General features: G+C 46.3%; 1 protein-coding gene across 5 annotated transcripts in view; it reads left to right on the top strand.

The window, feature by feature from the left end:
- Positions 1-1,632: 1,632 nt before the first annotated feature.
- LOC140421384 (uncharacterized) overlaps positions 1,633-27,945 on the top strand; it is a 44,196-nt gene continuing 17,883 nt past the window's right edge. Inside the window, exons 1-2 of one of the 5 annotated variants that reach the window (XR_011946728.1) lie at positions 1,633-2,328; positions 14,970-15,920. Coding sequence is in view for 1 of the 5 variants with exons in the window: in XM_072506054.1 (XP_072362155.1) it covers positions 18,147-19,184 (1,038 nt within the window). In the remaining 4 variants the exon portion in view is untranslated. Of the gene's footprint in view, positions 2,329-7,935; positions 8,258-13,715; positions 14,153-14,969; positions 15,921-18,030; positions 24,564-27,945 lie in introns of those variants that run through there. The other 4 variants (XR_011946727.1, XR_011946726.1, XM_072506054.1 and 1 more) reach the window with 4 other exon arrangements.

Genomic DNA, 27,945 nt, shown 5'->3' with positions numbered 1-27,945 from the left:
CATATGGACAGCAGTAAATTGAAGGGGTGTAGGTGAGGTTGATCTTAGATCAGGATGAGTGGTCGGCACAGTATCATGTTCTATGTTCTAAACTCTTCCCAGTCATTACAGTCAATACTTATTACATAAGGGCAGCACGGTAGCCTTGTGGATAGCACAATTGCTTCACAGCTCCAGGGTCCCAGGTTCGATTCCGGCTTGGGTCACTGTCTGTGCGGAGTCTGCACATCCTCCCTGTGTGTGCGTGGGTTTCCTCCGGGTGCTCCGGTTTCCTCCCACAGTCCAAAGATGTGCAGGTTAGGTAGATTGGCCATGATAAATTGCCCTTAGTGTCCAAAATTGCCCTTAGTGTTGGGTGGGGTTACTGGGTTATGGGGATAGGGTGGAGGTGTTGACCTTGGGTAGGGTACTCTTTCCAAGAGCCGGTGCAGACTCGATGGGCCGAATGGCCTCCCTCTGCACTGTAAATTCTATGAAGTGGGGAGTGAACAGGAGTGGAGTAAATTCAGAGATGGGCAAGGCAGCCCCCAGTTGTTAGCCTTGACCAGAACACCAGCTTTTTCAGCATTGTTTCTCCAGAGTTATTAAACCACTCGAAGGAAGGAAGCACAGGTTCAGGTGCTGATGGAGATCCTGGTGCATCCTCCCATCACCAATAGTAATTATATATAAAGTCGAGGTCTTGAAATATGTGGAGGTATGATCAATAAGTTTGCAGATAGAAAATTGTTGGTGTGGTAACTAGTGAGGAGAAAAGCCTTAAATTACAGGATGATACAGATGGGTGGGTCATATGGGGAGAACAGTGGCAAATGGAATTTAAGCAGGAAAAGTGGCAGCTCTTGTACAGTCAGTACAGACATGGTATGCCGAGTGACATCTGTGCTGGATCATTCCAGAAAACATTGAACATTCAATATCACGAGCAAGAGGGAAGAAGAGGGGCAGCACGGTAGCATTGTGGATAGCACAATTGCTTCACAGCTCCAGGGTCCCAGGTTCGATACCGGCTTGGGTCACTGTCTGTGTGGAATCTGCACATCTTCCCCGTGTGTGCGTGGGTTTCCTCTGGGTGCTCCGGTTTCCTCCCACAGTCCAAAGATGTGCAGGTTAGGTGGATTGGCCATGATAAGTTGCCCTTCGTGTCCAAAATTGACCTTAGTGTTGGGTGGAGGTGTTAACCTTGGGTAGGGTGCTCTTTCCAAGAGCCGGTGCAGACTCAATGGGCCGAATGGCCTCCTTCTGCACTGTAAATTCTATGATAATCTATGATAAGATAGAGGAATTATTGATTCTAGGATTGAGCCCAGCAAGAGTTGCATCTTCTGGGGAGTAGAGAGGAAGGACTCATTGGGGGAAAAAAACCTTAAATTCTGCATTCTTCCACAGGAGAGCAGCATTTAATCATTCTGAGAAATGGAGAATAGCAGAATACCCGTTGACAATAATTTGTTTGATTATTTTTATCAATTGGTAACAAAGTTATTTTGTATTTGTTTGTGGTGTCAATGGTGCGGCTCTTACCCAACATTCCATGCGGCTGTCAATGTGCCCTATTCCCTCCACAGGAACCCAGTGCGCAGACGCATTGCTGGGTGTATCGAGCATGCGCAGTGTCACTTTGCTCGGCAGTCTGGGCGAATGGGAACGGCTGATTCCAGTGGTGAGGCGGAGGGAAGAATGGAGCCGGGAGTCGGGGTGGGAAGGGAGTGAAACATACAGCCTGAGTGTTTCAGGCTTCGGAAACACTCCCTGCTGGTCACAAGTCCGGAATAAGACCCTGCAAGTCCCGTGTTTTGCAGCTGCGGCGCTTGTAATTGGTGTCAGGCCCAGTTCCACGGCCGCCATCTTTGTTTAGCGGAGCTGTGGGGCCACCTTGGTGACGTATCAGATGCGGTGCTTCAGGATCTCGGTGACTTATTATTGGACAATCAGCGAGTCAGCCTGAGCCTGTGGCCTATTTCATCATCTGTCACCGTCACAGTGCCCGGGTGATTGACGTCAGGGTGGGGGCATGAGCGGTCATCCTGGAGTCGGGAGCAGGAGGGGAGAATGTTGTGAATTTCTATTCTGGACTGATAGTGATTAATTTTAGAAACTCCTTTTACAGGGGATTAGGAGGGGAGGAATTACATCCAGCAAACTCAAACCAGGAGAAATGTTTATCTTTCCAGAATTTCATTTCTGGACTGACCGTGATGCCTTTGTAAACTTCTTTCACGGGCTTAGAAAGGGATTCACAGACAGGAAACTCACAGCCAATCCTCACATCAAATTCTAACACCACTGTTCGAGTTACCAGGATCTGGAGATTATCGACCTTTGTGTGTAAGCATTGAGTTCCATATCATTGTCACTCACTGTATAAAATGTCTACCTCCTATGTCCTCTGTAGTTCTTGTTCACAATCTTAAATCTGTGTCCCGTAATCCTTATACAATCTGCTGATGGGACCAGTTTTAAAAAAATCTTTTGCTGGGTTTGCCGTTGTCGTTTCTGGTGCCTGGGTCGATGCCGGGTGGTCCGTCTGGTTTCATTCCTTTTTCATGTTTTTGTTGTGCTTGAATCAGCTGGGACCAGTCCATTTAGGATCCAGAACACAATTGATGTCTCCTCCAAGTATCAATTGATTTGTATCCACGTCTGGGATGGATTGCAACTATTTTGTTTACAAATGTTTCTATGAGATCCCCTCGTTTAAAAAATAAAAAGATAGAGAAGCAGAATTAGGTCATTCAGCCCATCGTGTTTTTGAGTTTGCTCTGCCAAACGATCATGGCTGATATGTTTCTCATCCCCATTCATCTTGTATTGTAGCTCTCTTGAAATGAATGCGAACACTGCATTTGCCTTTCTAACTGCCAACTTTCCTTTATGTGTCCTTGGGATGTGGGTGTCGCTGGCTGAGCTGACATTTGCTGCCCATCCCTAATTTCCCTTGAACCGAGTAGCTTGCTGGGCCATTTCAGAGGGGGGCAGTTTGGGAGGATGTGAGGCTGAAGTGATTAAATGACAAAGTGGATAATGGTGCAAGACAAAACTGGGATGACAATATTGAATTTTTTACCCGTCAGTCTGGCCTCAATAAAACTCGAGATGGATTTTGTAGGTATAGTATTATTTATTTTAACCAACTTGCAAGGCTGACTCACTTCACACAGACTCCGAACAGAAATGCTGTCTCCTGGACCCCTCGAAAACTAATGAGGTCGGAGACAAAGAGATCTCTGTAAATACATTCAAATGGTATCAAGTTTCACATACACGATTCCCATAGGTCATCCTATACCCCTCTTGACCTGGCCATACATCCTGATTGGCTCACTTCGCATTCCTTAACCCTGGGTCTCTTGTTACCCAGCATCCTTTTCCCCATCTTCCTTGCCATGCTTTCTGAATTCCTTTGCCCTTTGTGAACCCACTACCATTAGACTGACCCACATCTACATTACTGTAACTAATATTTGAACTAACTACTTTATGTCACATTCATCATTCCCTCCTTTTATCATTTCATGATAACCTATCCAATCCGTAGCTACGGCCCCTCATCTAAGAAGATTCCTCGCTGCATTTCCAATTCCTGTTGCAGCACCCCATTATCCGCTGCAACCTCGTGGATCCTAACAGCCAAGATTCTAGGGGTGTCTGTCCGTTCCAGTGCACCCTGCATTCTACCCATCACGCATTTAAGGATGGCCAGGCCCACAAAGATGCAGCCGAGTGCCACTGCTAAATACATGGCCATATTTATCAACCAGTCTTCCAACCCCCGAATCCCCAATTACCCCAAGAGCCAGGGTCCTGCATACCGTCCAGGTGATCCCGTATGTGATCCATAAATTTAGTGATGTTAGCGGTTAGGTCTTGAACTCCCATGATACACTTGCCCTGCACTATGGTGCATACCCCACCCTCCCAGGCCAGAAGATAGTCAAGAGTATACCGGTTCTGCATTGCAAACAACCGCGGCTGAGACAATTCCTTGGTTATTGCCCCGAGGGCTCCCAAGGTTTCATTTCCCAGGATTGTAAGGCCACAAATAAAATAATTCCTATCGCTGACCGCCAAGGAACCCCCCACACCTCCCAGTGTCCAGACACACACAGAATTCCCCATCCGGCTGAATGGCCCTGGTTGGGTGCGAGAACCTGAGGTTTTTTCCAGTTCTCGCAGAATTCGGCTGAGACTGCCCGGCCTGCCAACTGATTGTGCAGTATCCATGTCGAGGGGCAGGGGACTGTGGTAGGGACTAGAGTCCCGATAGCAATTTGGCGGGGAAATGGGGGTGACAAAACATTGGTCGCTGTGCCATTTAAAAAAAAGTAATATCCTTGCTCCGTGTACAGGCTCGCATCACAATCAGTATATCGGTTGCTGTGGGATCCCCCAGTAGCCCAGTTTATCCAGCTTTGGAACGCCCATTCGGGCCTCCCAGCAATGCGGAAAGCCCTAGTCCCAACAGTGATGTGAGAGACATTCGCCCAGCCACAAAGGAGCTGGAGGTCGGTGTTCAATGGAACGCAGGTGGTGTTGTAACAGACGCATTGGCCAGACACCTGAGTGATATGACGCCTCCTGCCCGTACAGATGGGGAACAGACGTGTTATATTCGTTTCCACCTCTACCAGCAAACGGCCGTACCCGTCACTGCTGAAACAATTCTCATACTGCCGGGAGTCTCTATTGGGAGTGAAGTGGCTAGGTATGTACGCCCTCCACCATTGTAGCCTATCATACTGTGAGTGGGAATTATCCCGAGGAAGGGGAAGCCAAATAGCCGGTGGTGCTGAACCCGGATCGTAAGGAATAGTGACTTGCTTGGGCGGTGGCTCGGAACGCTGACAATGAACCACCGTTTGGGGAGTGCCCTAAAGTGGTGAAACAGAAACTAACCTAGACACCGATGCGGGGTTCGGGTAGCAGACAACCCGTCCCTGGCCATACAAGCGGTGGTAGATCTGGTAGAAGAGATTCATACCACCCAGGTTTTCCTCATTCTGGGTCCTAAATGAATTAAGTATATCTCCTGATAACCTACGTTCTAGTTGTACTCCCCTCCTTACACGCCCCGTCCTCTCTCTAGTCCCCCTCTCTCTCTCACAACCTCTTCCTACCCTCTCCTCACGGTCTGACTTAACGTTTATGGCACCAATCTTAACACATCCAAAATCAAATTTACATGTACTCCAAAAACAAGGCAATGTCCATGTAATGTTCCCTTCCCATCGCCGGGACCGGTGCAATTGCTTCATGAGCCGTGCAATGTCCGTTAGCCTGATGACCTTCCATGAGTCGATACCATGTCCTCGTATATGGGGTCAGCGAAGAACGTCACCTCTACATAAGTGAAATGTCCTTGTAGTTTGGCTGGGGTTACAGATGTAGATGATATTTCCCTTTTCCATGTCTGTCGCCGATGTCACCCCAAGAGAGGCGAGGTCAAAGATTACACAGGCGGTGCGTAGCCACCCCATCATGCGCCACACCTGTGAAACAGCGTTGGGGAAGGGAGGCAGGTTAGTGACCGACCTTTTTACAGTGGTGGAGGTGGACCCAAGCACTCCGCCCCTCCACTTTAACTGCTGTGGGGGTGGTAAGGAGAACTTGGAAGGACCCCTCCCACCGTGGCTCCGACCCTTTCTTAGTCCAATTTTTGACCATGACATAACTACCAGGCTGCACTGAAAGCGAGCTAGGCAATGGGGGCGGTGGCGGGTGAGCCGTGCGGACCTGGCCATGGAGTTCCTTGAGGACCTTAGTGAGGGCTAGAACATAGGTAGTAATTTCTTCAGTCATATGGTGAAACTGAACCAGCCTGGGAACATGCAGATTCCAGGGAGTTCTAACGGGCCTGTCATAAAGAATCTCGGCAGGAGAGAGCGGGCCGGTCCCGCAGCTGGAAGAGGGCAACGGGGAGCAACTTAAGCCATGTCAGTCCCGTGTCTACTCTTAATTTTGCCAATTTAGTTTTGAGGGTCTGATTGTGTCTCTCAACCAACCCGGCCGCCTGCGGTCTATAAGCACAGTGTAACTGCTGGCGTATGCCCAACTGGGAGCAGAACTCTTTGTTAATCTGTCCATTAAAATGAGGCCCATTATCAGAACTTAACTGAGCTGGTATACCGTACCGGGGAATGATTTCCCGCATCAGAACTTTAACCACAGTAGCAGCTTTATTATCGGCAGTCTGATACGCCTCGACCCATCTGCTGAACACATCCACAATGACCAAAACATATTTATAACATTGACACCTTTCTAACTCAATGTAATCCATTTGGAGCGTCTCAAAGGGACCACTGGGCAACGGGGTTTGCCCCATACCACAAGGGATACCTTTGCCGGTGTCATATTGCTGACAAATCAAACACCGATTACTGATACTCTGGGCCAGCCCCTGCATTTTAGGGTGCCACCAAGTGTCCAGCAACAAATCACTAGTCCCCCGAGCCCCGCAATGAGTTGCAAAGTGTACACATTCAATGACCCATAAAGCCAGTACATCAGACATACAAGTCTGATGTGCAGGCTTGGTCCATAAAGAGGAAGCAGAATCATATGTACAACCTGACCGTTTCCACATTTGTTTATCACTCTCAGGAGCATCCTCCTGTAACCTTATGATGTCTTGGATGGTTGGCATTGGCTTGTCAGAAGCAGACCTATTTATAGCAGAACGCTTAGTCTGACTTAACATTTTAGGCACCATCACTTGCTGAATTTGCGCGGCTGTCCGCGCTGCACAATCTGCTCGTTCGTTACCAACGTCAACTGGGGTCTTGCCATTTGTATGGGCAGCGCATTTAATGACGGAAATCTGCATGGGCATAAGGAGAGCCTGCAGTAGGTCATTAACTAAACCCCGGTGGGATATTTCCGTGCCGGCCGAGGTAAGGAATCCAGAGCTGTCTGAAGTCATGAACTACCCCGAAGGCGTATCGGGAGTCAGTATAAATATTTACCCGACGATCTACCCCAAGTATACATGCACGGGTAAGGGCAAAAAGTGTGGCATGTTGGGCTGAATAAGGGGGTCTGAAAAGTGGCCGCTTCTAGGATCAGACCACCCTGATCTACGATTGCGTAACCGGACAGTCTCCGGCCAGTGGGGCTTACTAATGCACTGCCATCAACATACATAATCATGTCAGGTTGTTCTAACAGAATATCACTCCGATCGTCCCTTATTGTGGTAGTTTCCTGAATCAAGGCTAGACAGTCGTGGCCAGGTGCGTCTTCATGGTCAGGGGGACCGCTAAGAAAATAGGCTGGATTGATAGTGGTACAGTGTTTAAATGTCAGACGTGGATTGTTTAAAAGGTATATTTCATACCTATTCTGACGAGCTGCGGTAAGATGCTGAGTCTGCAGTTGCCCCAGTAGTGCGATGACCGAGTGGGAGCTATACACTGTAATATCCTGTTGGAGAGTTATATTGGCAGCAGCCTGCAAACTATTGTATATCGCTACCAAGATCTGGGTGCAAACAGGGTGGCCCAATGCCATTGGATCAAATTTGGAAGAGTAATATGCCACAGGCCAGTGCTTACCTCCATGTTGCTGGGTGAGTACCGCTGTTGAACACCCTTCCAGAACAGTACAGTATATCTGGAACGGTCAGTCGTAGAGGGGCCTACCGAGGGCCGGTACTTGTAAGAAGGCCTGCTTCAGGCAACGGAAGGCTTAGAGTGCCTCGGTGGTGAGAGTAAAATTCCCCCCTTCAGTAGTGTAAGGCGTCAGCAGCTTTGTATAGACAGCGAAGTTTGGTATCCACTGCCTACAATAATTCATCATACCCAGCCAATGACGGACCTCCTTGGCTGTGGTAGGGGCGGAGAATTGGCATATTGGTTCAATCCTACTGGGTTCGAGACTTATTTCTGTGGCTGTAAGTAAAACTCCTAAGAACCTGACCTTTGTCTGAACCACCAGGACCTTTGATTGTGAAACAACATAACCCAACGAGGATCGGTGGTTTAATAACTGGATCACATCATCCCTGTTACTGGGCTCGTCTGGACTCGCTACCAATATGTCATCTACATACTGCACTACATATTGAACCATGCTCCAATGTTGAGGCCTGGAGTTGGGTCTGCAGACATCTGGAGAAGAGCGTAGGTGAGTTGACGAACCCCTGAGGCAGTCAGGTCCAGGTATACTGCTGCCCATTGTAAGTGAAGGCAAACAAATATTGTCATTCAGGTGCGAGTGGAAGAGCAAAGAAAGCGTGCTGGAGGTCAACTATGGCGAAGACCCGGGCTCGAGCTGGAATTTGAGCCAGTATGTGGGTAGGATTAGGGACGAGCGCATGTAACTGCTGTGCGATGGCATTGATTGAGCTTAATCATAGATTATCATAGAATTTACAGTGCAGAAGGAGTCCATTCGGCCCATCGAGTCTGCACCAGCTCTTGGAAAGAGCACCCTATCCAAGGTCAACACCTTCACCCAACAGTAAGGGCAAGTTTGGACACTAAGGGCAATTTATCATGGCCAATCAACCTAACCTGCACATCTTTGGACTGTGGGAGGAAACCGGAGCACCCGGAGGAAACCCACGCACACAAGGGGAGGATTTGCAGACTCAGCACAGACAGTGACCCAAGCCGGAATCGAACCTGGGACCCTGAAGCTGTGAAGCAATTGAGCTATCCACAATGCTACCGTGCTGCCCCTATGCTACCGTGCTGCCCTGTACTAATCCTGTACTAATCGGTACTGGTCTGGTTTGGGCACCGCAAGTATGGGGGTGTTACATTATGATTGGCAAGGGACCAGAATACCCTGTTGCAACAGCTCTCGGATTAATTTGTCTATAGACGGGGCAGCTTGGGGTTTCAGCCGAATGGAAGGCAGTGTTTACATGGTCCTTAATCGTTACCTTAATGGGTGTAACATTTGCCTGTCCCACTTGTGATGGGTATTCCGCCCAGATCTGTGGGTTGACATATTCCAAAACGTCACATCCCAGGTGATGCTGAAGTCGAGTGTTAATCATTTCAGGGATCTCAAAATATTTTATGGAAGTGCCATCTGGCATGACTTGAAGTGCGTACTCTGTTGGATCGGAATGATCCACTTCCCTCCTTACCATAGGCCCCAGATCCTTGACATGGTACTGGTCGTAGACCTGGCGTGTAATATGAGGGTTTACAGAAGCTGACTGTGGCCATAAATGTGGTGGTGTTGTAACAAAATCGGCTGTACCTTCTTTTCCCGTGACTGTGGCTGTAATCTTGACTGGCCACTCGGTCCCAATTAATGGCCGGTACTTGTCCTCCAACTCCCTGTTTTGTCCGGTTCTGTCACAGGCCAGGGTAACGTGGTGCAGTGAATGTTCAATGTCTAACGTCCACCACCGGGGTGTGATAGAAATATAGCACTGTTGTCTCATCCTCCATGATTGAACCGTTACCCCTTTGTCTCCGCACTCTAGCTGTAGCTGGAAGGTACACAGTAAATCTCGGGCCAACAAGTTACAGTCCAATCCAGTAGTCACCACAAACTGATAATCTGTAGACTTATTCTCATAAGTGACTGTCACAGGTTCAAAAATAGGGTACTCATACACCTGTCCTTGGAACACCGACAAATGCTGGGTGTGGTCGGATAATGGTAGTCAAAGTTCTGATTGCACCGAAGGCATGGCTGCTCCAGTGTCGATTACAAATGGGTAGTGTTGATCTCCTAGCTGCAGAGAAATAATAGGTTCCCTTTCCGATTGGAGAGTCCTTATGACTAAATTAGCTAATCAATCTTGTGTTGGGAAAGGGTTTGCCTGGGAGAAGTCGGTGTACCTCATCTGTCCTCCCCTTGGTGGGTACCCCCTTCCTTTGGGTCGGGTAGTCTCCTTCTGCTGCCCGTTTTTTAAAAGGGCATTCCTGTGCCAGTGACCTGCACGGCCACAATTAAAACATGTATTGTTCCCTCTATATCTGCCCCGTCCTCTTTTCCCAGTAGACCAATGGCCCCTGTGAGGGGCAGTTGTAAAGCTGTTGGTGCATACGGTGGGCCATAAAGAGGAGCTAAGGATCCATTTGGGTGGGTTTGATATCCTCCCCCGTGTTGATCCACCCACCCAAGGTCACAATATTGGGGTTTCAGCTGGTAAGCCACTGTACCTGCCGCTGGTTGGGGTCTCAGATCATCCTTTTTCATTACATACTCAGTCTTAATCTTTGTAACTGAGCCTCCTTCCTGGCCTACACCCTCCTTCCAATAAAATCTGACTGCCCTGGCCATTTGAGAAGGGTCGTTCTCTGTCCAATTCATGTTATTACATTTCGCGGCAGTAGCCACGAAAGGTGGTAGGCAATGCATTAACATAGCACAATATTATGGGGAATTCTGACCATTTTGGTACAGCAAGTCTGTACTGCCCACAGTAGATTTCATTAAAACATTCCAGAAATTCCTCTGGCTCTTCAGTCTTTTTAGGTTTGAGGTCTAAGATAGCAGAAATGTTTATGGGCTTTTGAAATGTGACATTCAAAGCATTCAGGATTTGTGCCCATCTGTCATCGTCCAAAGCATGGGCTTGCTGAAGTGCGGCGTGGCTAGCATAATTCAAGTGATTGAGATGACTGCGGTACTCTGCTGTGGTTAAAACCTGCTGGACTAGGGCCTGGAGGTCCCATGAATCAGCTTGATAAACTGAGATGGTAGTTCTCAGATAGTCCACGAAAGCAGCAGATTTCTTCCTGTCTGGGATTGCAGCCAGAATAGCCATCATCTCACTGGGTCTCCATGGGAAATAAACGTCTATCGTGGGTTGGGCTGCTGCTGTTGCAGCATCAGGGTTGGGTATTTTCCTAATCGGCAACTGTCTCAGAGTCTCACTAGGGGGCACTTTAGCGGATTCCTCTGGCTCTTCAATTACTTTGACGTCCTTCCCTTCCGATAGGGGGAGCTCCGGCTCCTCAGAACCATTCCCGTCCTCTTTCTTTGTTCTCATACTTTTCTGTCCTACCATATCAGTCTTAAGGGATCTAGGTGGTATGGGTAATTGTTTCTGGATAGGATCAGGCCCCTCTCTCATTGTTCAAGATCGGGTCCTAGAGCTAACTGGACTTGTGGAACAGAGCGCCCCTTCTCTAACAGATGGTGAAGGTGCTGAAATAGGACCCAAACTATCAACCGAAGGGGCTGGAAGGCTGGCATGATTTGAATCTGGGGAGCAATGACTGAATATAAATTATGATACCCTGGTGGTTCTGGAATTAGTGCAGACAATGGTACTGGTGCAGTCGGGACTCTACTCGACATGGTCCAATTCTCTAGGTCATCATCTGCGTCTGTCAATGCAAGGCCAGCCATTGAACTACGTAGCCCATTTTTTAAAACTCGAGTCCACCCTCTCTTTACTTGCACGTTTTTTGAATGCACACTCCTTTTTCAAAATCTCCAGAGTTCTTTGGTTCCCCCCTTCACTAATTGGAATCCCCATTTTAAGGGCATGTTCTTGCCAACTTGATAACAGGATCTTATCCCTCTCCTCTTGACAATATTGTCTCCATAATCCAATTAATTCTTTTGCTTTCAGACTTTGGATCTTTTTCCAGATTTCACCCTGAATTTTCTTAATGACGGCCAGGTCTTTAGCGCCCCCTGGTGGCCATTCTTCACCCAATTTCTTCCTTAAAGTTGCTGACATTTTCCTAAAATCTCTCGCTTTATCTGGATAAATATCACATAATATTTGCAATGGACTGCCTGGATCACTTGTGTTATCCAAGCAATTCCCCATAATCTCGAACTAATCCGCAAGACTGCATTGCTCGCCACTACAGTCCAAGGATACAATTTTGGCTTAATCAACTATAGTTTCCAAAACACTCACACGTGGAATTGAATCAATTCCAAAACACACACACGTGGAATTAAACCATCATCCTATGTCCCATCAATTTCAAAACACACACACACATCGAATTAAACCATCATCCGATGTCCCATCAATTCCAAAATTAACCCAAAACTGAATCAATATTATGATATCCCATCAGTTTAATTTTCTAATCCCCAGACTGACCTTTGATTTCGTCGAGACGATCTTTCCGTACCAACCGCAAGTGACCAGACCAATCCGACCATGAGAAGAGGGGAAACTCAATGTGGTCATTTTACAGCTACACACATTGTGGGCCCAGTTCCACTTTTCTTGTTCAACATCAGTCTAATTCGGATTTCGCAGCTGGTCGGTGACCGTCTGGACAATTTCCGGGTTTCGGCACCAAATGTCAATATTGAATTCTTTACCCGTCAGTCTGGCCTCAATAAAACTCTAGATGGCTTTTGTAGGTATAGTATTATTTATTTTAACCAACTTGCAAGGCTGACTTGCTTCACAGAGACTCAGAACACAAAAGCTGTCTCCTGGACCCCTCAAACGATTGAGGTCGGAGACAAAGAGATCTCTGCAAATACATTCAAATGGTATCAAGTTTCACATACATGATTCCCATCGGTCATCCTATACCCCTCCTGACCTGGCCATACATCCTGATTGGCACACTTTGCATTCCTTAACCCTGGGCCTCTTGTTACCCAGCATCCTTTTCCCCATCTTCCTTGCCATGCTTTCTGAATTCCTTTGTCCTTTGTGAACTCACTACTATTAGACTGGCCCACATCTACATTACTGTTAACTAATATTTGAACTAACTACTTTATATTACATTCGTCAGGGTGGCAATGAGATAAGTAAATAAACTAACAGGAAAAGAGAAGAAATAAAAGACAGGTCCAGGTGAGTATAAATGGCAACAGCAGAACCGTTACCAGCACCAACTGTCTAAAAATATCGGAGTGATGATTATAATCTGAAATTACTGAAATGAATGTTGTGTCTGGAAAGTCATAAATTGCCTGATCAGGGATGAGGTTCTGTTCCTCGAGTTTCCTTTGAGCTTTATTGGAGCAGTGCAGGAGGCCGAGGACAGAGTGGGAATGGGGCGGGGAATTAAAATATTAAATGATCAGGAGCTCAGGATTATGCTTGCAGACTGAATGGTGATGTTCCACAGTCACCAATCCAGATTTAATCTCCTCAGTGTGGGGGAGACCAAATCGTGTGCAGTGAATACACAATACTGGATAGCAAGAAATACAAGTAAATCACTGTCACCTGGAAAGTGTGTTTGGAATCCTGGAATATGGGAAGGATGGCGATGAACTGGTGGTTGTTGCATCTGTTGTGTCTGCATGGAAAGATAGACAGTGATGTTCAGAATAACACAAGAAATGGGAGCGGGTGGAGACCATATGGCTCATCGAGCCTCTGCATTTCTTGCTGGGTGTAACCTGCTCGTTCAGGCATCATTCTGGTACACTTTCCTGTATCTTCCCCAGACCTTCTAGATCCACTTTATGATATGGATATAATGAGTTCACATCTCACTGTCGTCACTGTTGTCAATCACACCCAGGACAGAACTGTGGTGGAGGGCCCGTACTATTTAGGTGCTGTATTAATTGGTTTCATACATTTGTTACCTTGGCCCAATGTTACTAATGGTAATCAGTTCGCAAAGCATAAGTTGTATGAAAAATATCCATTTCAATGGCGAGTTTATTACCCACCATGCGTTGCAGCTGAGAATGTGCTCCATCCACATTACAGAAGCTTCTCGCACATGCGCAAAGTCCAGCAGTGCCTGGAGCATGCGCCGTTTAGGTTGTCGCTGACGGTGCGAGGAGAGGGAAAGAAACAATCGAGCGACTTTCAGGAATGGAGCCGGTGGGTGGCCGGGGAACAATAGAAGCTGCGGAGTGAGCCGGGAGGCTTCATATATACCCCGTGGAGGCTTCAACTCCCGAGGAAAATGTTAACGGTCCCGTCTTAAACAGCACCGAACAGAGTGAGCTGAGCGGTGACAGGCCCGGGTTACCGGCCGCCATCTTTACAGAGGACACGGTGCCGCAGGGCGCATGCGCTGCGAGCCTGGACCGGATACCAACTCTCCCGGATTGACTGACTGGAGTCTCCGGGATTTTATTTTAATCATTTGTGGGAATCACTGGCTGGGCCAACATTTATTGCCCATCCCTAATTTCCCTTGAACTGAGTGGTTTTCTAGACCATCTCGGAGGGCATTGAAAGAGTCAATCACATTGCTGTGGTTTGGAATCGTGTTGGCCAGACCAGGTAAGGATGACATTATTTTTTTCTATTCATTCACGGGATGTGGGTGTTTCTGGCTGGGCCAGCATCACTAATTGCCCTTGAACTGAGGGCATCTCAGGGCATTTTAAGGGTCAACCAACTGACTGTGGATCAGACATGTTGGCCAAACCAGGTAAGGATCGAAGATTTCCTTCACTGAAGGACATGAGTGAACCAGATGTGTCTTTGCAACAATCGACAATTGTTTCATTGTCTTCAGTAGACTTTCAATGAACTTAAATTTTACCTCCTGCGTTGGTGAGATTCATACCTGGGTGTCTGGAAAATCATTGGGAAATCAAAAATATTTTTGAACATTTCTCTTCAGCGGATATGAAAATATTGAAAATGGGATAAATCACTGTCTTTTTTAAAATTAAATTTAGAGTGCCCAATTCATTTTTTCCAATTAAAGGGCAATTTAGTGTGTCCAATCCACCTACCCTGCACATCTTTGGGTTGTGGGGGCGAAACCCACACAAACGGGGAGAATGTGCAAACTCTACACGGACAGTGACCCAGAACCGGGATCGAACCTCTGACCTCGGCACCGTGAGACAGCAGTGCTAACCACTGTGAACCGTGCTGCCCTAGTCAAACACTGTCCTGTAAGGTAATGAGCCCTTTTGCTTCCCAATTGGCCGAGGAAGGCAGTGTGTCACAAGGATGGATGTGTTGATCGATTAATGGCTGGAGGATGTGGGCAGGTCATGTGATCAAACCTCCAGGAATACATTTAATCAAAGTTGGCGAGGAGAGAATGTTGTGAATTGACAGTGAGGTTTCTGTAAATTTACAGGATACTGGAAGTGGAGGTGTAACAGACGGGAAACGCAAACCAAACATCACATCGCAATCTGACAGAGTCACTTGATTTATTAGAACCTGAATTTCAGTAGCATCTGGGTGTGGAAGGTGAAAGGTTTGTCTGTTCTGTCTGTGAGGGATGATTTCTGGTCTCGTGTGACTGGAAAAGCCCCGGGATTCACAAACCCTGGTTAGACCAAATCTGGAGAACTGTGTTCAGTTCTGGACACCAAACCTGAGGAAGGAGAGGATGGCCTTGGAGCGAATGTAGCACAGATCTACCTGAGTGATATCTGAACCCCCCAGGGTTAGATTACAAGGCGAGATTAGACAGAAATGTCAGAGTCAGCTGGCAGCATGGTGGTGCAGTGGTTAGCACTGCTGCCTCACAGCGCCGAGGTCCCAGGTTCGATCCCGGCTCTGGGTCATTGTCCATGTGGAGTTTGCACATTCTCCCCGTGTTTGCGGGGTTTCGCCCCCACAACCCAAAGATGTGCAGGTTAGGTGGATTGACCACGCTAAATTGTCCCTTAATTGGAAATAATGAACTGAGTACTCTAAATTTATTTTAAAATATTTAAAATTTAAAAAAGGGCAGAGAAGGGTATTCGGTCCATTGAGTCCATGCTAGCTCTCTATTCGGAACGGTGGTTAGCACAGTTGCTTCACAGCGCCAGGGACCCCAGTTCTATTCCCGGCTTGGGACACTGTCTGCGGAATCTGCACGTTCTCCCCGTGTCTGCGTGGGTTTCCTCCAGGTGCTGCGGTTTCCTCCCACAAGTCCCGAAAGACGTGCTGTTAGGTGAATTGGACATTCTGAATTCTCGTTCAGTGCACCCGAACAGGCACCGGAGTGTGACGACCTGGGGATTTTCACAGTAATTTCATTGCAGTGTTAATGTAAGCCTACTTGTGACACTAATAAATATTATTATTATCTGGAGCAATCCAGTCAGAGTCATTCTCCTGCTCTGTCTCTGTATCCTCACAGGTTTATTTCTCTCAGGTTTTTATCCAATTTTTAAAAAAATCATTTATTGTGTCTATTTCCAAACACTGTTATAGGCAGCAAGTTTAAGGTCATTGCCACTGGCTGTGTAAAAACATTCTCCCTCATACCTCCTGGACCATTTACATGCAGAGATACGGAGCAACGTAGAAAATAGGAGCAGGAGGAGACCATTTGGCCCTTCGAGCCTGCTCCACCATCCATTGGTCAGAGCTGATTAGGCGGAGACCATTTGGCCCTTCGAGCCTGCTCCACCATCCATTGGTCAGAGCTGATTAGGCTCAATAGCCTAATCCCGCTTTCCCCCCCATATCCTTTGATCCCCTTCACTCCAAGTGCTGTATCTAACTACTTCTTGAAAACATGCAATGTTTTGGCCTTAATTAGTTCCTGTGGCGACGAATTCCATAGGCTCACCACTCTCTGGGTGAAGAAATTTCTCATCTCTGTCCTAAATGGTCGACCCCGTATCCTCTAATTATCCCGTGATCCCTATTTCTGGACACACTCACTATCGGGAACATTCTTCCTGAATCTACTCTGTCTCGTCCTGTTTTTTTAACATAAATTTAGAGTGCCCAATTCTTTTTTTTGCAATTAAGGGCAATTTTAGCGTGACCAATCCACCTACCCTGTACATCTTTGGATTTGTGGGGGTGAGACCCACGCAAACACAGGGAGACTGTAAAACTCCACATAGACAGTGACCTGGTGCTGGGATAGAACCCGGGACCTCGGTGACATGAGGCAGCTGTGCTAACCACTGCGACACCATGCCACCCACTTTTTATAGGTTTCTATGAGATTCCCCTCTCATTCTTCTGAACTCCAGCGAATACAATCCTAACCGATTCAACCTAACCTGCACATCTTTGGACTGTGGGAGGAAACCGGAGCACCCAGAGGAAACCCACACAGACACGAGGAGAAAGTGCAAACTCCACACAGTCAGGCTGGGAATTGAACCCGGGTCCCTGGTGCTGTGAGGCAGCAGTGCTAAGCACTATGCCACCCCCTGTCATGCAACGCTCAAGAGAAAAAACAATCCTTATCCCCATCTGAAATAGGTGACCCCTCACTTTGCAACAGTGACCCCCTTGTTCCAGATTCTCCCTCAATAGGAAACATCCACTCCACATCCACCCTGTCAAGACAGCTCAGGATCTTATATTGTTCAATTCAGGTTTTACCCCAAAATTTAAATCTGTGTCTCGACTGCTTGTACGATCAGTGAATGGAAACCGTTTCTTTGCCCACCTGATCGAAACCTGGCATAATCTTGTGTCCCTGAATCAAATCTCCCCTCAACCTCCTTTGCTGGAACCATTCTGGTAAATCTCGTCTGCACCTTCTCCAAGAACCTTCACATTCTTCCTGAAGAGTGGTGACTAGAGCATCATAAAGATTCATAGAATAGAATTAGACCCTTAGAATTCTTACAGTGCAGAAGGAGGCCATTCGGTCCATCGAGTCAGCACTGATTCTCTGAAAGGGCACCCTGCCGAGGCCCACACCCCTACCCTGTCCCTGTAACCCCATAGCCCCACCTAACCTGCATATCCCTGGACACTAAGTGGCAATTTATCAAGGCCAATCCAACTAATTTGCTTTTCTTTCGAATGTGGGACGAAACCTGAGCACCTGGTGGAAACCGATGCAGACACTGGGAGTGCGCAAACTCCACACAGTCACCAAGGTCGGAATTGAACCCGGGTCCCTGGCGCTGTGAGGCAGTAGTGCTAATCACTGTGCCACCAGAAGCACAGCTTCAGTATCAATATTACTGTTTATGAAGCTCAAAATCGAATTTGCTTTGCCAACTACTCTCTTAATATGTTTTGTAGATATACAAAATCCCTCTTCACCTCTTTCTCTCTCCTCCCAAAGAGGCCAGTTGGGTTTTTATGACAATCCAGCAGTTTTCATGGTCACTTTTTCCCAGTGTCGGCCCCACAAATGACCAGATTCATTCAGCTCAATTTCACAACCTGCCTTTGTGTTTTTGTGGGTTCTCTCTCACTCCCTATTTTCTGTTTTAAATCAGTTTCACAGGGTGTTCAAAGGGGCGGATTCAAAGTCCGGAAACTCAAACCAAGCATCACATCAGGATCAGACACAGTCCTCAATTTATCATATCCTGAATATTAGCGGATTTTGAACATGGAAGGAAAAAGCATTGTTCACAGTGGGGAGAAACTGTACACATGTTGTGTGTGTGGAAAAGGATTCAGTCAATCTTCAGGCCTCACAAGCCACATATGCAGTCAAACTGAGGAGAAACCGTGGAAATGTGCGGACTGTGGGAAAGGATTCACTTCCCCATCCAAGCTGGAAATTCATCGACGCAGTCACACTGGAGAGAGGCCATTCACCTGCTCCAAGTGTGGGAAGGGATTTATTCAGTTCACGGCCCTGCGGAGTCACCAGCGAATTCACACTGGCGAGAGACCATTCACCTGCTCCAAGTGTGGGAAGGGATTCGTTCAGTCATCGGCCCTGCGGAAACACCAGCGAGTTCACACTGATGAGAGACCGTTTCAATGTCCAGACTGTGGGAAGTGCTATAAAAGTTCTGGGGAACTGATGTACCATCAACGTGTTCACACTGACGAGAGACCGTTTAGGTGCTCTCACTGCGGGACTGGGTTTAGACGATCATCTCAGCTCACTGCACATCAGCGAATTCACACTGGGAAGAGTCTATTCACCTGCACCAAGTGTGGGAAGGGATTCACTCAGTCATCCCACCTGCTGAGTCACCAGCGAGTTCACACTGATGAGAGACCGTTCCAATGTCCAGACTGCGGGAAGTGCTATAAAAGTTCAGGGGAACTGATGTTCCATCAACGTGTTCACACTGACGAGAAACCGTTTAGGTGCTCTCACTGCGGGACTGGGTTCAGACGATCATCTCAGCTCACTGTACATCAGAGAACTCACACTGGGGAGAGACCATTCACCTGCGCCCAGTGTGGGAAGGGATTCACTCAGTCATCTGACTTGCAGAAGCACCAGCGAATTCACACTGGGGAGAGGCCATTCGCCTGCTCCATGTGTGGGAAGGGATTCACTCAGTCATCTGACTTGCAGAAGCACCAGCGAATTCACACTGGGGAGAGGCCATTCACCTGCTCCGAGTGTGGGAAGGGATTCACCACTTCATCCGCCCTGCTGAGACACCAACGGGGCCACAAGTAACCACAGTGATTGGGTTTTGCTGTTACTCACATTCAGGACTGAACCATGTTCATTTGAGTCTCTTTCTGCCGATAACAAACTCCATCCCATTTACAGGGGTAATATTCTGGCTAAAAGTCAAATAAATTTGATTTGTGTTAAATACGCAGAGTGCTGAAACTTTTTAATATCTCTGACACAAGTTAATTCCTTTTGAAGTACTCTCGCTCTCCCCTGTCTCTTCCATCCTCACCTCCAACAAGAAGTTTGAGGAGCTTGTGGAGCTTCTTTGTGACTGAGATTGAGTAAATCCGATCAGCTGCCTGAGCTGCTTCCCTCCCTTCCATGAACCCACCAGACCAAACTAAATTTCATTCTTTCCAGAGCCCTGAACCCACATCTTTCTCTAGTTTCTCTCCCATCTCCCCTCATGCCCTCTCAGAGCTCATCTTGTTCATGAGATCCAACTCCTGCTCCAGCGACCCTATTCCCACGAAGCTAACTAGTGGGAATAGCCAACTACCCTGTGTCCCCAATAAAAAACATTTATAAAGAAAACTACCCTGTGTCCCTGGATATTGTCAACATTTCTCTCCCTTCAGGTACTGCCCCTCTGTCCTTCAAATCTTCCATCATCACCCTCTCCTCAATAAAACAAACCCTTGACCCTGCCATCCTTACAAATAACTGCCCCACCTTCAACCGCCCTCTCTTCTCCAAACTCTTTGAACATGTTGCCACCTCCCAAATCCTTGCCAATTTTTCCCAGAACTTCCATGTTGGAATCCCTTCAATCAGGTCTCTGCCCTGTCACAGTGAAATACAAGAGACAAACAGAATCTTACCCGGAGAGAAGACAGACAATCCGGGAGCTTGGATGCAAGTACGGCACGGTAGCACAGTGGTTAGCACTGCTGATTCACAGCACCAGGGACCCGGGCTCGATTCCTGGCTTGGATCACTGTCTGTGCGCAGTCTGGAAGTTCTCCCTTGTCTGCGTGGGTTTCTTCCGGGTGCTCCGCTTTCCTCCCACACTCCGAAGATGTGCAGGTTAGGTGGATTGGCCAGGATAAATTGCCCTTCGTGTCCAAAAAGGTTAGTTGGGGATAGGGTGGAGGTGTGGTCTTAAGTAGAATGCACTTTCCAAGGGCTGGCACAGACTTGATGGGCCGAATGGCCTCCTCCTGCACTGTAGATTCTCTGATTCTAGGAGGTGAGATTGTCCTTTCTGAGCTCCAGCCAGGTGATGTTAAACACTCAGGCGGGAAAGACAAAAATCTACAACGTGTTTAAAACAGCTGATTTTTTTCACCACTATCTGGAATGTTAAACTTCGAGGTTATTATCATCAGAAACAAACTCCAACTATCAGAGTAAAAACCTCAAAGTTCTGGTACAGATGGAGGCCATTTGCCCCGTTGTGTGTGTGCTGGCTGGGAGCTATTCAGCTTAATCCCATTTCGCAGATCTCAGTCGATTGTCCTGCATGTCCCAGTCCTTCAATTGGATATCCAAGACATTTATTTTAAAGTGATCTGGATTTCTGCTTCTATGACCCTATCAGACAGCGAGTTCTAGACCCCCACCACTGAAATGATGACCTCCTAGAAGTCATAGCCAAAAGAAGTATCCATTCTAAAGTGTAAGGTCCGTATTCAAGACAACACTATAGAAGCACAAGGAAACGCCCTTGCAGACTGAGTAGCAAAGGAAGCTGCCTCCCAGTGGGATTCTTCAGCAGAACCAAGACACATCTACAAATTGGGAGTGACCAATTTATTACAAGATCTACGAGAAATGCAACATGACTCTACACAAGAAGAGAAATGGTCATGGTTAGACTCAGGTATCCAGTTGTATGATGATGATGATATTTGGAGACAAGTTCAGACTGATAAATCATTTGCACCACTGGCACTGATGCCATTTCTGGCCCAACAGACCCATCCATGGGGACATTTAGCCCAAGGACAGATGGTGGCTCGATTCCAGAAAAGTTGGTGTGGCAAAGGATTCAAAACACCTGCACAATTGGTATCAAACCGCTGTGTAACCTGTCAAAAGAACTTGGGACCTATAACATCAATGCCTCAGCTAAAAGCTCCTGCCCCTGCAGGATCATTCCAGAACATGCAGGTCGATTACATCACCCTTCCTACATGTCAAAGATACACTAATGTCCTTGTAATAGTGGATAAGTTCTCTAGATGGGGAGAGGCTGCTCCAGCCAGGAGGGCTACAGCCACCCATACAGCCAAAGTCCGATGCAAAGACTATATTCCCAGATGGGGAGTACCAGCTAGATTGACTCAGACAATGGAACCCACTTTACAGGTGCTGTTTGCCAGGAGGTGTGCAGGTTACTGAACATCGATTGGAATCTACACTGCCCTTATCATCCAGAAACATCAGGACAAGTGGAACGCATGAACCGGACTTTAAAAGAACGATTGTCCAATACAACCAAGAAGGCAGGAGTTGGATTCAAGCCTTGCCACTAGTTTTGTGCAGTATCAGAGCAACCCCAAACAGAACCACAGGCCTAATCATCACTGGCAGACCCATGTCCCTGCCAGGAACTATTGACTTAAGAAAGGCAGACTCTCATCTGATGAGTGATGCTTTACTTAGTTATTGTCAAAATTTAACAAATGCTGTCAGGTGTCGCCGGCGTGGGGCAATCCTCCTGAGGGGGGGCCACGACTTGGTGCCGTTGAATCTGTTTACGTGAAAAAAATTCAGCGCGAACAGTTCGGAGCCAAGGAGGGAAGCCACCGACCAGATATTACTCACAACCCAGTCAGCCGTGAAACTCCAAGGAAATAAATCATGGATTAATGCGTCACATGTGAAGCGCGCATACCAAAATCAGAATCTGTAAACATATTTGCCATAATTTTGATTTTCAGTTACATGTTTGGCCCAGCAGGCCTTACCCAGGAGTTCAATGTTAACACGTTCCTTTACATGTCCTGTACCTATGCCAGAGACTTTAACATCTCTAAATGCTGGGTGTGTTCTTCTACCCCTACCAATTCCCAAGCAGGTATCCCAAGACAGCCTGTTCCTTTTACTTTATCCCAAATGGCAGAATGGTACATTTTCCAAAATCGCGACTATACCCTTCCCCAATGTGGAGACACCTGAACCAAAGAAATGATAAACGATGAGGTTAAGAGATGGCGATCTGCAGGCCGCCCATTAAACACTTTCAAGCGATGGTATCAACATGTCTATGATCGGTAACAGAAACCAGCCCAAGTAACCTTCCCAACTGGTCATAATCACACTGGGACCATATGTTTAATCGGCTATAATCATGGAGCATGGAATGCGGGATACAGTAAATGAATATTATTTGGATGTGAGTGCCAGTACACAGCGCACTCATGACACAAGAAAGGTAGTGGTCAATGGACATGAAGGGAATCCCATCGACTTTAAAGGGCTACCTAATCACACCGATGGGACAAATTTACAGAACGTTGGTCCCCACAACCGGTTGCCCAATATTCTACCTATAATGGCACCTGTTCCATCTGCGGTAATACTGCATACCCTTGGCTCCCGGTGAGCTGGAGAGGAGTGTGTTATTTATGATTCATTGTCCCCCTCATCCATCATTCCCTTTCCCTAGCCGATGCTATAAACGCAGACTCAAAACATGGACCTCGCATCCCACAGTTTGAGAAATATCAACCTACCACTATCATCACGAGGTCTAAATGCGAGATCACAGGGACTGAGAAATTCTTTTCTGCTCTCATCCCTGCCTATGGCGTCGTCGTATTGACCGGAGAATACATTAAATTGGCCGTAGACTTAGAGAAAATAGCCAATGACACTGCCCGAGCTGGAAGTAGCATTTCAGCCGAGGTGCTCGCCATTCGAACTGTGGCTTTACAGAATCGGATGGCACTTGACTATTTGCTAGCTGAAAAAGGTGGAACCTGTGCCCTGATTGGTGCAGAGTGTTGCGCCTACATCCCAGTAATTCAGAAGAAATCAAAAGCTTGTCAGCACAGATGCAAGAAGAAGTTAGGAAACTTTACCAACCCTCTGACACCACTCTTTGGGGATGGTTCTCTGGATGGGTGGGTGGCACAGGAATTTCCATCATTCAGGGATTTCTCTGATTTTTCATATTTGTGCTTGTCATTTACGTAGTGATCTTGCCGATCAGATGCATTAGCCAATGTATGGCTACCCATAATGCCCCAACAATCAAAGTGGTTCATAGTGGTCCAACAGCACTACCAGCCCATGACATTGAACAAGGCTCCTACTATTGAACTTTTATGACTGCATTATTGCATTATTACCCAAATATTACTCCATTCATATAATCAATTTCCATTATTACTGAATTGTACTGTATAATTATTTTTTTGAATAAAATGCTTCCAGAATGCTTGTATCGCTTGCAAAGCTTTGCCCGCTCCAGTGTTGAAGGCTGTTCACAAACAAGTGAACGATTACAGACAATGTGAATGCGTTCCTCCCCGCGCTTACTTCTATCTTGTCACATTTCTTCCTCAATTTCTATTCATTATTTTGATTCATCTTATTAATCTTTAGAAGAATCAAAAGGGAGGACTGATAGAAATTGGCTTTTCTAGTTAGCTATAGATGATAAAGGTAATAGGTTTAAATGAGAACACATTAAGCATAAATTGAGTGCAACAAAGCTGGAAACCCATTAAGGGTTAATCCAGAACATCCACTTTAGTTTTCTTTCATTCAACCTAGATTTTAACATTTGCAAATTGTTGAGCCAAACAAGGTCAGTGACGCCAAATAGCTAAAAGACCCCATTGTATGCTGCTGCTTTTCCAGCACAGGCAGTCCCGTTTCCATGGTAATATACAGTCAAAGGTCATAATGCCCTGAAGGCTGTGTTTTTTCTAAGTAATGTTGAGATGCAGGTGTCGATAATTTGGAAAATTGGCAAGTGATTGAATGGAAAAATTACACCAACATATTCAAAAACCTATATCTCTTAAATTGATGGACAGACACTTTGGCTGAATTGAGAAAATTCGAAATAGTTAAAGCCAATCAGCAGTAAAAAGAAGGCCAGACTTTGAGATAACAATTCTCTTAAGAATCACTTACCGGAATGGAAAAGTGCTTCTGTTGCTCTGTTCTGTTTCTCTTCTTGCTCACTCCATCTATATTTCTGAAACCTTTGCTGCTCGCTTTGCTAATCGCAATTACCCAGTTATTTTATCTGGTGTATTATGATTTGAATGAAAACTCAACTTCTGTATTCGCTAAAGACAATTAATCTGACTAACTTGCTGCAGGGCTAGTTGTTGATTCTTTCTAAATTTTGTATTAAAAACAAGTTTCCCAGTGGCACAGCTGACAAATAAAAGTTCAACTGGACTTTGCCAAAAAGCACAGACTTGACATCTGTTATTTGGGAACTGAGAAGGGATAACGCATATCCAGGGTTCCGAATAGACATAGAGATCCATTAACCCCCTTCCACTCCCAATCCTCTGCTAATTATTTTAAATCGAAACCCCTTGGTTATTGATCTATTCATGAAATAGATCCTTCTTATCCATTCTATCCAGGCCCCTCATAATGTTAAACACCTCAGTTAATCTCTCCTCAGTGTTCTCTGTTCCACAGAAAACCACCTCGGCCTCTCCAATCTTTCCTCATTGTTAAAATTCTCCATTTGTGTCAACATCCTCGTCAATCTCCATCCTCGCTGTATGAATACATCCTTCCTGTAATGTGGTGACCAGAACTGTACTCAGTAATGCAGCTGTGGTTTAACTAGTGTTTTGGACAGCTCCAGTATAACCTCCCTGATCTTATAATAAAAAGAGAAAATGCTGGAAATACTCAGCAGCTCTGGCAGCACCTGTGGAGAGAGGGGTTTCAGGTCTTTCCTCCAGTAGACATTGCTGGGAATATTCCCTGCTGTAGTACTCTATGTCCCCGTGAATAACAAAGTATCCTCTCTGCATTTACAATCACCATATCTACCTCTCCTGTCACCTTCAGGGATCTTTGGACATGCACTCTTACGCCTCTCTGTCCCTCTGCACCTATTATACCATTCATATTCTTTCTCTTTGCCGTGTTGTCCTCCCCAAATGCATTTATTACCCCGTGCTTCTCTGGATTGACCTCAGTTTGCTACTTTTCTGGCCCGCTGATCAGTCTATTGATGTCTTCCTGCAGTCATTACAGCCTTGGTTCAAACATGCACAAAAGCGCTGAATGCCTGAGGTGAGGTGAGAGTGTCTGCCCTTCACATCAAGGCAGCACTTGACCAAGTATGGCATCAAGGAGCCCTAGCTAATCTGGAGTCAATGGGAATCAGGGTGAAAACTCTACACTCGGAGTCGTACCTGGCACAAAGAAAGATGGTTGTGCTGGTTGGAAGTCAACCATTTCAGCTCCAGGACGTCACTGCAGGGGTTCCTCAGGGTAGTGTCCTCGGCCCAACCATCTTCAGCTGCTTCATCAATGACCTGCTTTCATCATAAGGTCAAAAGTGGGGATGTTTGCGGATGACTGCACAATGTCAACCACCGTTTGCGATTTCTTTGATAATGAAGCAGTCCTTGTCCAAATGCAGCAAGACCTGGACAATATCCAGGCTTGGGCTGATAAGTTGCAAGTTACATTCGTGCCACACAAGTGTCAGGCAATAACCATCTCCTCCTAGAGAGGATCTAACCATCGCCCCTTGACATTCAATGACATTACCATCGCTGAATACCCCACAATCAACATCCTGGGGGTGCCATTGATCAAAAACTGAATTGGACGAACCACATTAATACTGCGGCTACCAGGGCAGGTCAAAGATGAGGAATCCTACGAAGGGTAACTCATCTCCTGACCCCCCCCCCCTCCCCCAGCCTGTCCACCATCTGCAATGCACGAGTCAGGAGTGTAATGGAATATTCTCCACTTGCCTGGATGAGTGCAGCTCCAACAACACTCAAGAAGCTCAACAGCATCCAGGAGAAAGCCTGCTTGATTGCTCCTCCTCCACAAACATTCAAACCATCCATCACCGATGAACAGTGGCAGCCGTGTGTACCATCTACAAGATGCACTGCAGTAACTCGCCAATGTTCTTTAGTCAGCACCTTGCAAACCCATGACCACTACCATCTAGACGGCCAAGAGCAGCAGATCATGGGAACCCCATCACCTGGAGGCTCCCCTCCAAGTCACTCACCACCCTGACTGGCAAATATGTCATTGTCTCTTCCTGTCGCTGGGAGAACATCCTGGAACTCACTCCCTAACAGCACAGTGGGTGGACTGAATGACTGCAGCGGTTCAAGAAGAAAATTCCCCACCACGTTCTGAAGGGCATCGAGGGATGGGCAATAAATGCTGGCCTAACCAGTGAAACCCACATTCCATAAATGAATAATAAAAGTCTGCAGCTTTCTTTCTCACTGTCAAAAAGAGGACCGTAAATGACTTAATGCTGTCCCCATGTTAAAGTCTAAAGCATTGATATAGAACTCAAGAAGCATGGATTCATGACCTGAGAAATCTAGAATCCCACTGGAAATACTCCACCAATCACAAACATACCCCTCGACCACTGCCCTTTGCTTCTTGCTGCTCCAGTTGATGTCACTTCCTGCACTTGTGATTGTTCTGGACATGAGAAGTATCCTGGTTTTCCCATGTGGAGCAGGACTGGAATCCCTGGCCAGGTCTTTAGTTATTTGATTAGTTGACTTAAGCAAAATAAATTTAAGATTAAAATAAATAAAGATTCATCAGCTTCTCACCAATCAGTTTCTTCCATTGAGCTGAAGTCACCTTTTATCGAGAATTAACTGAAATGTTTTTGATAATTGTTTTATTTAAATAAATTTAAAATACCCAATTCTTTTTTTTCCAATTAATGGACAATTTAGCATGCCCAATTCACCTACCCTGCACATCTTTAGGTTGTGGGGGTAAGACACACGCAGACACAGGGAGTATGTGCAAACTCCACATGGACAGCGATCCGGGGCCGAAACCAGGTCCTCAGCGCCGTCAGGCAGCAGTGCTAACCAGTATGCCATTGCACTATCCGTTTTTGTTAATTGTTAATATCTAAACCTCTCAAATGATTAATTGACTGAGAAATTCAGACATCTTTACTCTTACAATGTCAACTTCATCTTTATCCCTTGGATTTGATGAATGGACCACGATTCTATGAATGATGATCAGATTGATTTCAGTTTTGTGCTGATTAATGAATTGTCTCACTTTACAATTGATGAATCCAGTGACCAGGATGTGCTCTCCACAGGACTGGGATGCCCTGTCATTGCCTTTATTTATTTCATTATTAACTGACTGAAGCAACAATAAGCTGGAGGTTAAAATAAATAAAGATTCATCAGCCACTCACCAATCAGCTTGTTCCATTTGCCTGAAGTCACGTTATTTTTATCAGGAATTAACTGAAATGATTTTCTTCATTCTTGTTACCGAAACAGCTCGGATTTTAACTTCCTGAAGAATTCAGACTTTTTCACTGTTACAATCGCTTGTCATTCAGCTTCAACTTTATCCCCAAGATTTGATCAACAGAACACTGACTGCAATTATATAAATGATCAAATTGACTTCAGGTTTATACTAATTAATGAATCATGACTTATAGTTCATTAATACAGTGACCAGAACGCTTCTCGCATAATCTCCTTGCTCTTATATTCCAGGCCTCATCCAAGAAAGGATTCTTGGCTGCCTGATCGATCTCTCCAGCTACCTGTGGATAGGGACTTCA

The sequence above is a fragment of the Scyliorhinus torazame genome, chromosome 5 (assembly GCF_047496885.1).
Source record: "Scyliorhinus torazame isolate Kashiwa2021f chromosome 5, sScyTor2.1, whole genome shotgun sequence".
In the NCBI taxonomy this organism is placed as follows: Eukaryota; Metazoa; Chordata; class Chondrichthyes; order Carcharhiniformes; family Scyliorhinidae; genus Scyliorhinus; species Scyliorhinus torazame.
Note: the sequence above shows the minus strand (reverse complement) of the source record. Positions and strands in the feature narration are given on the sequence as shown.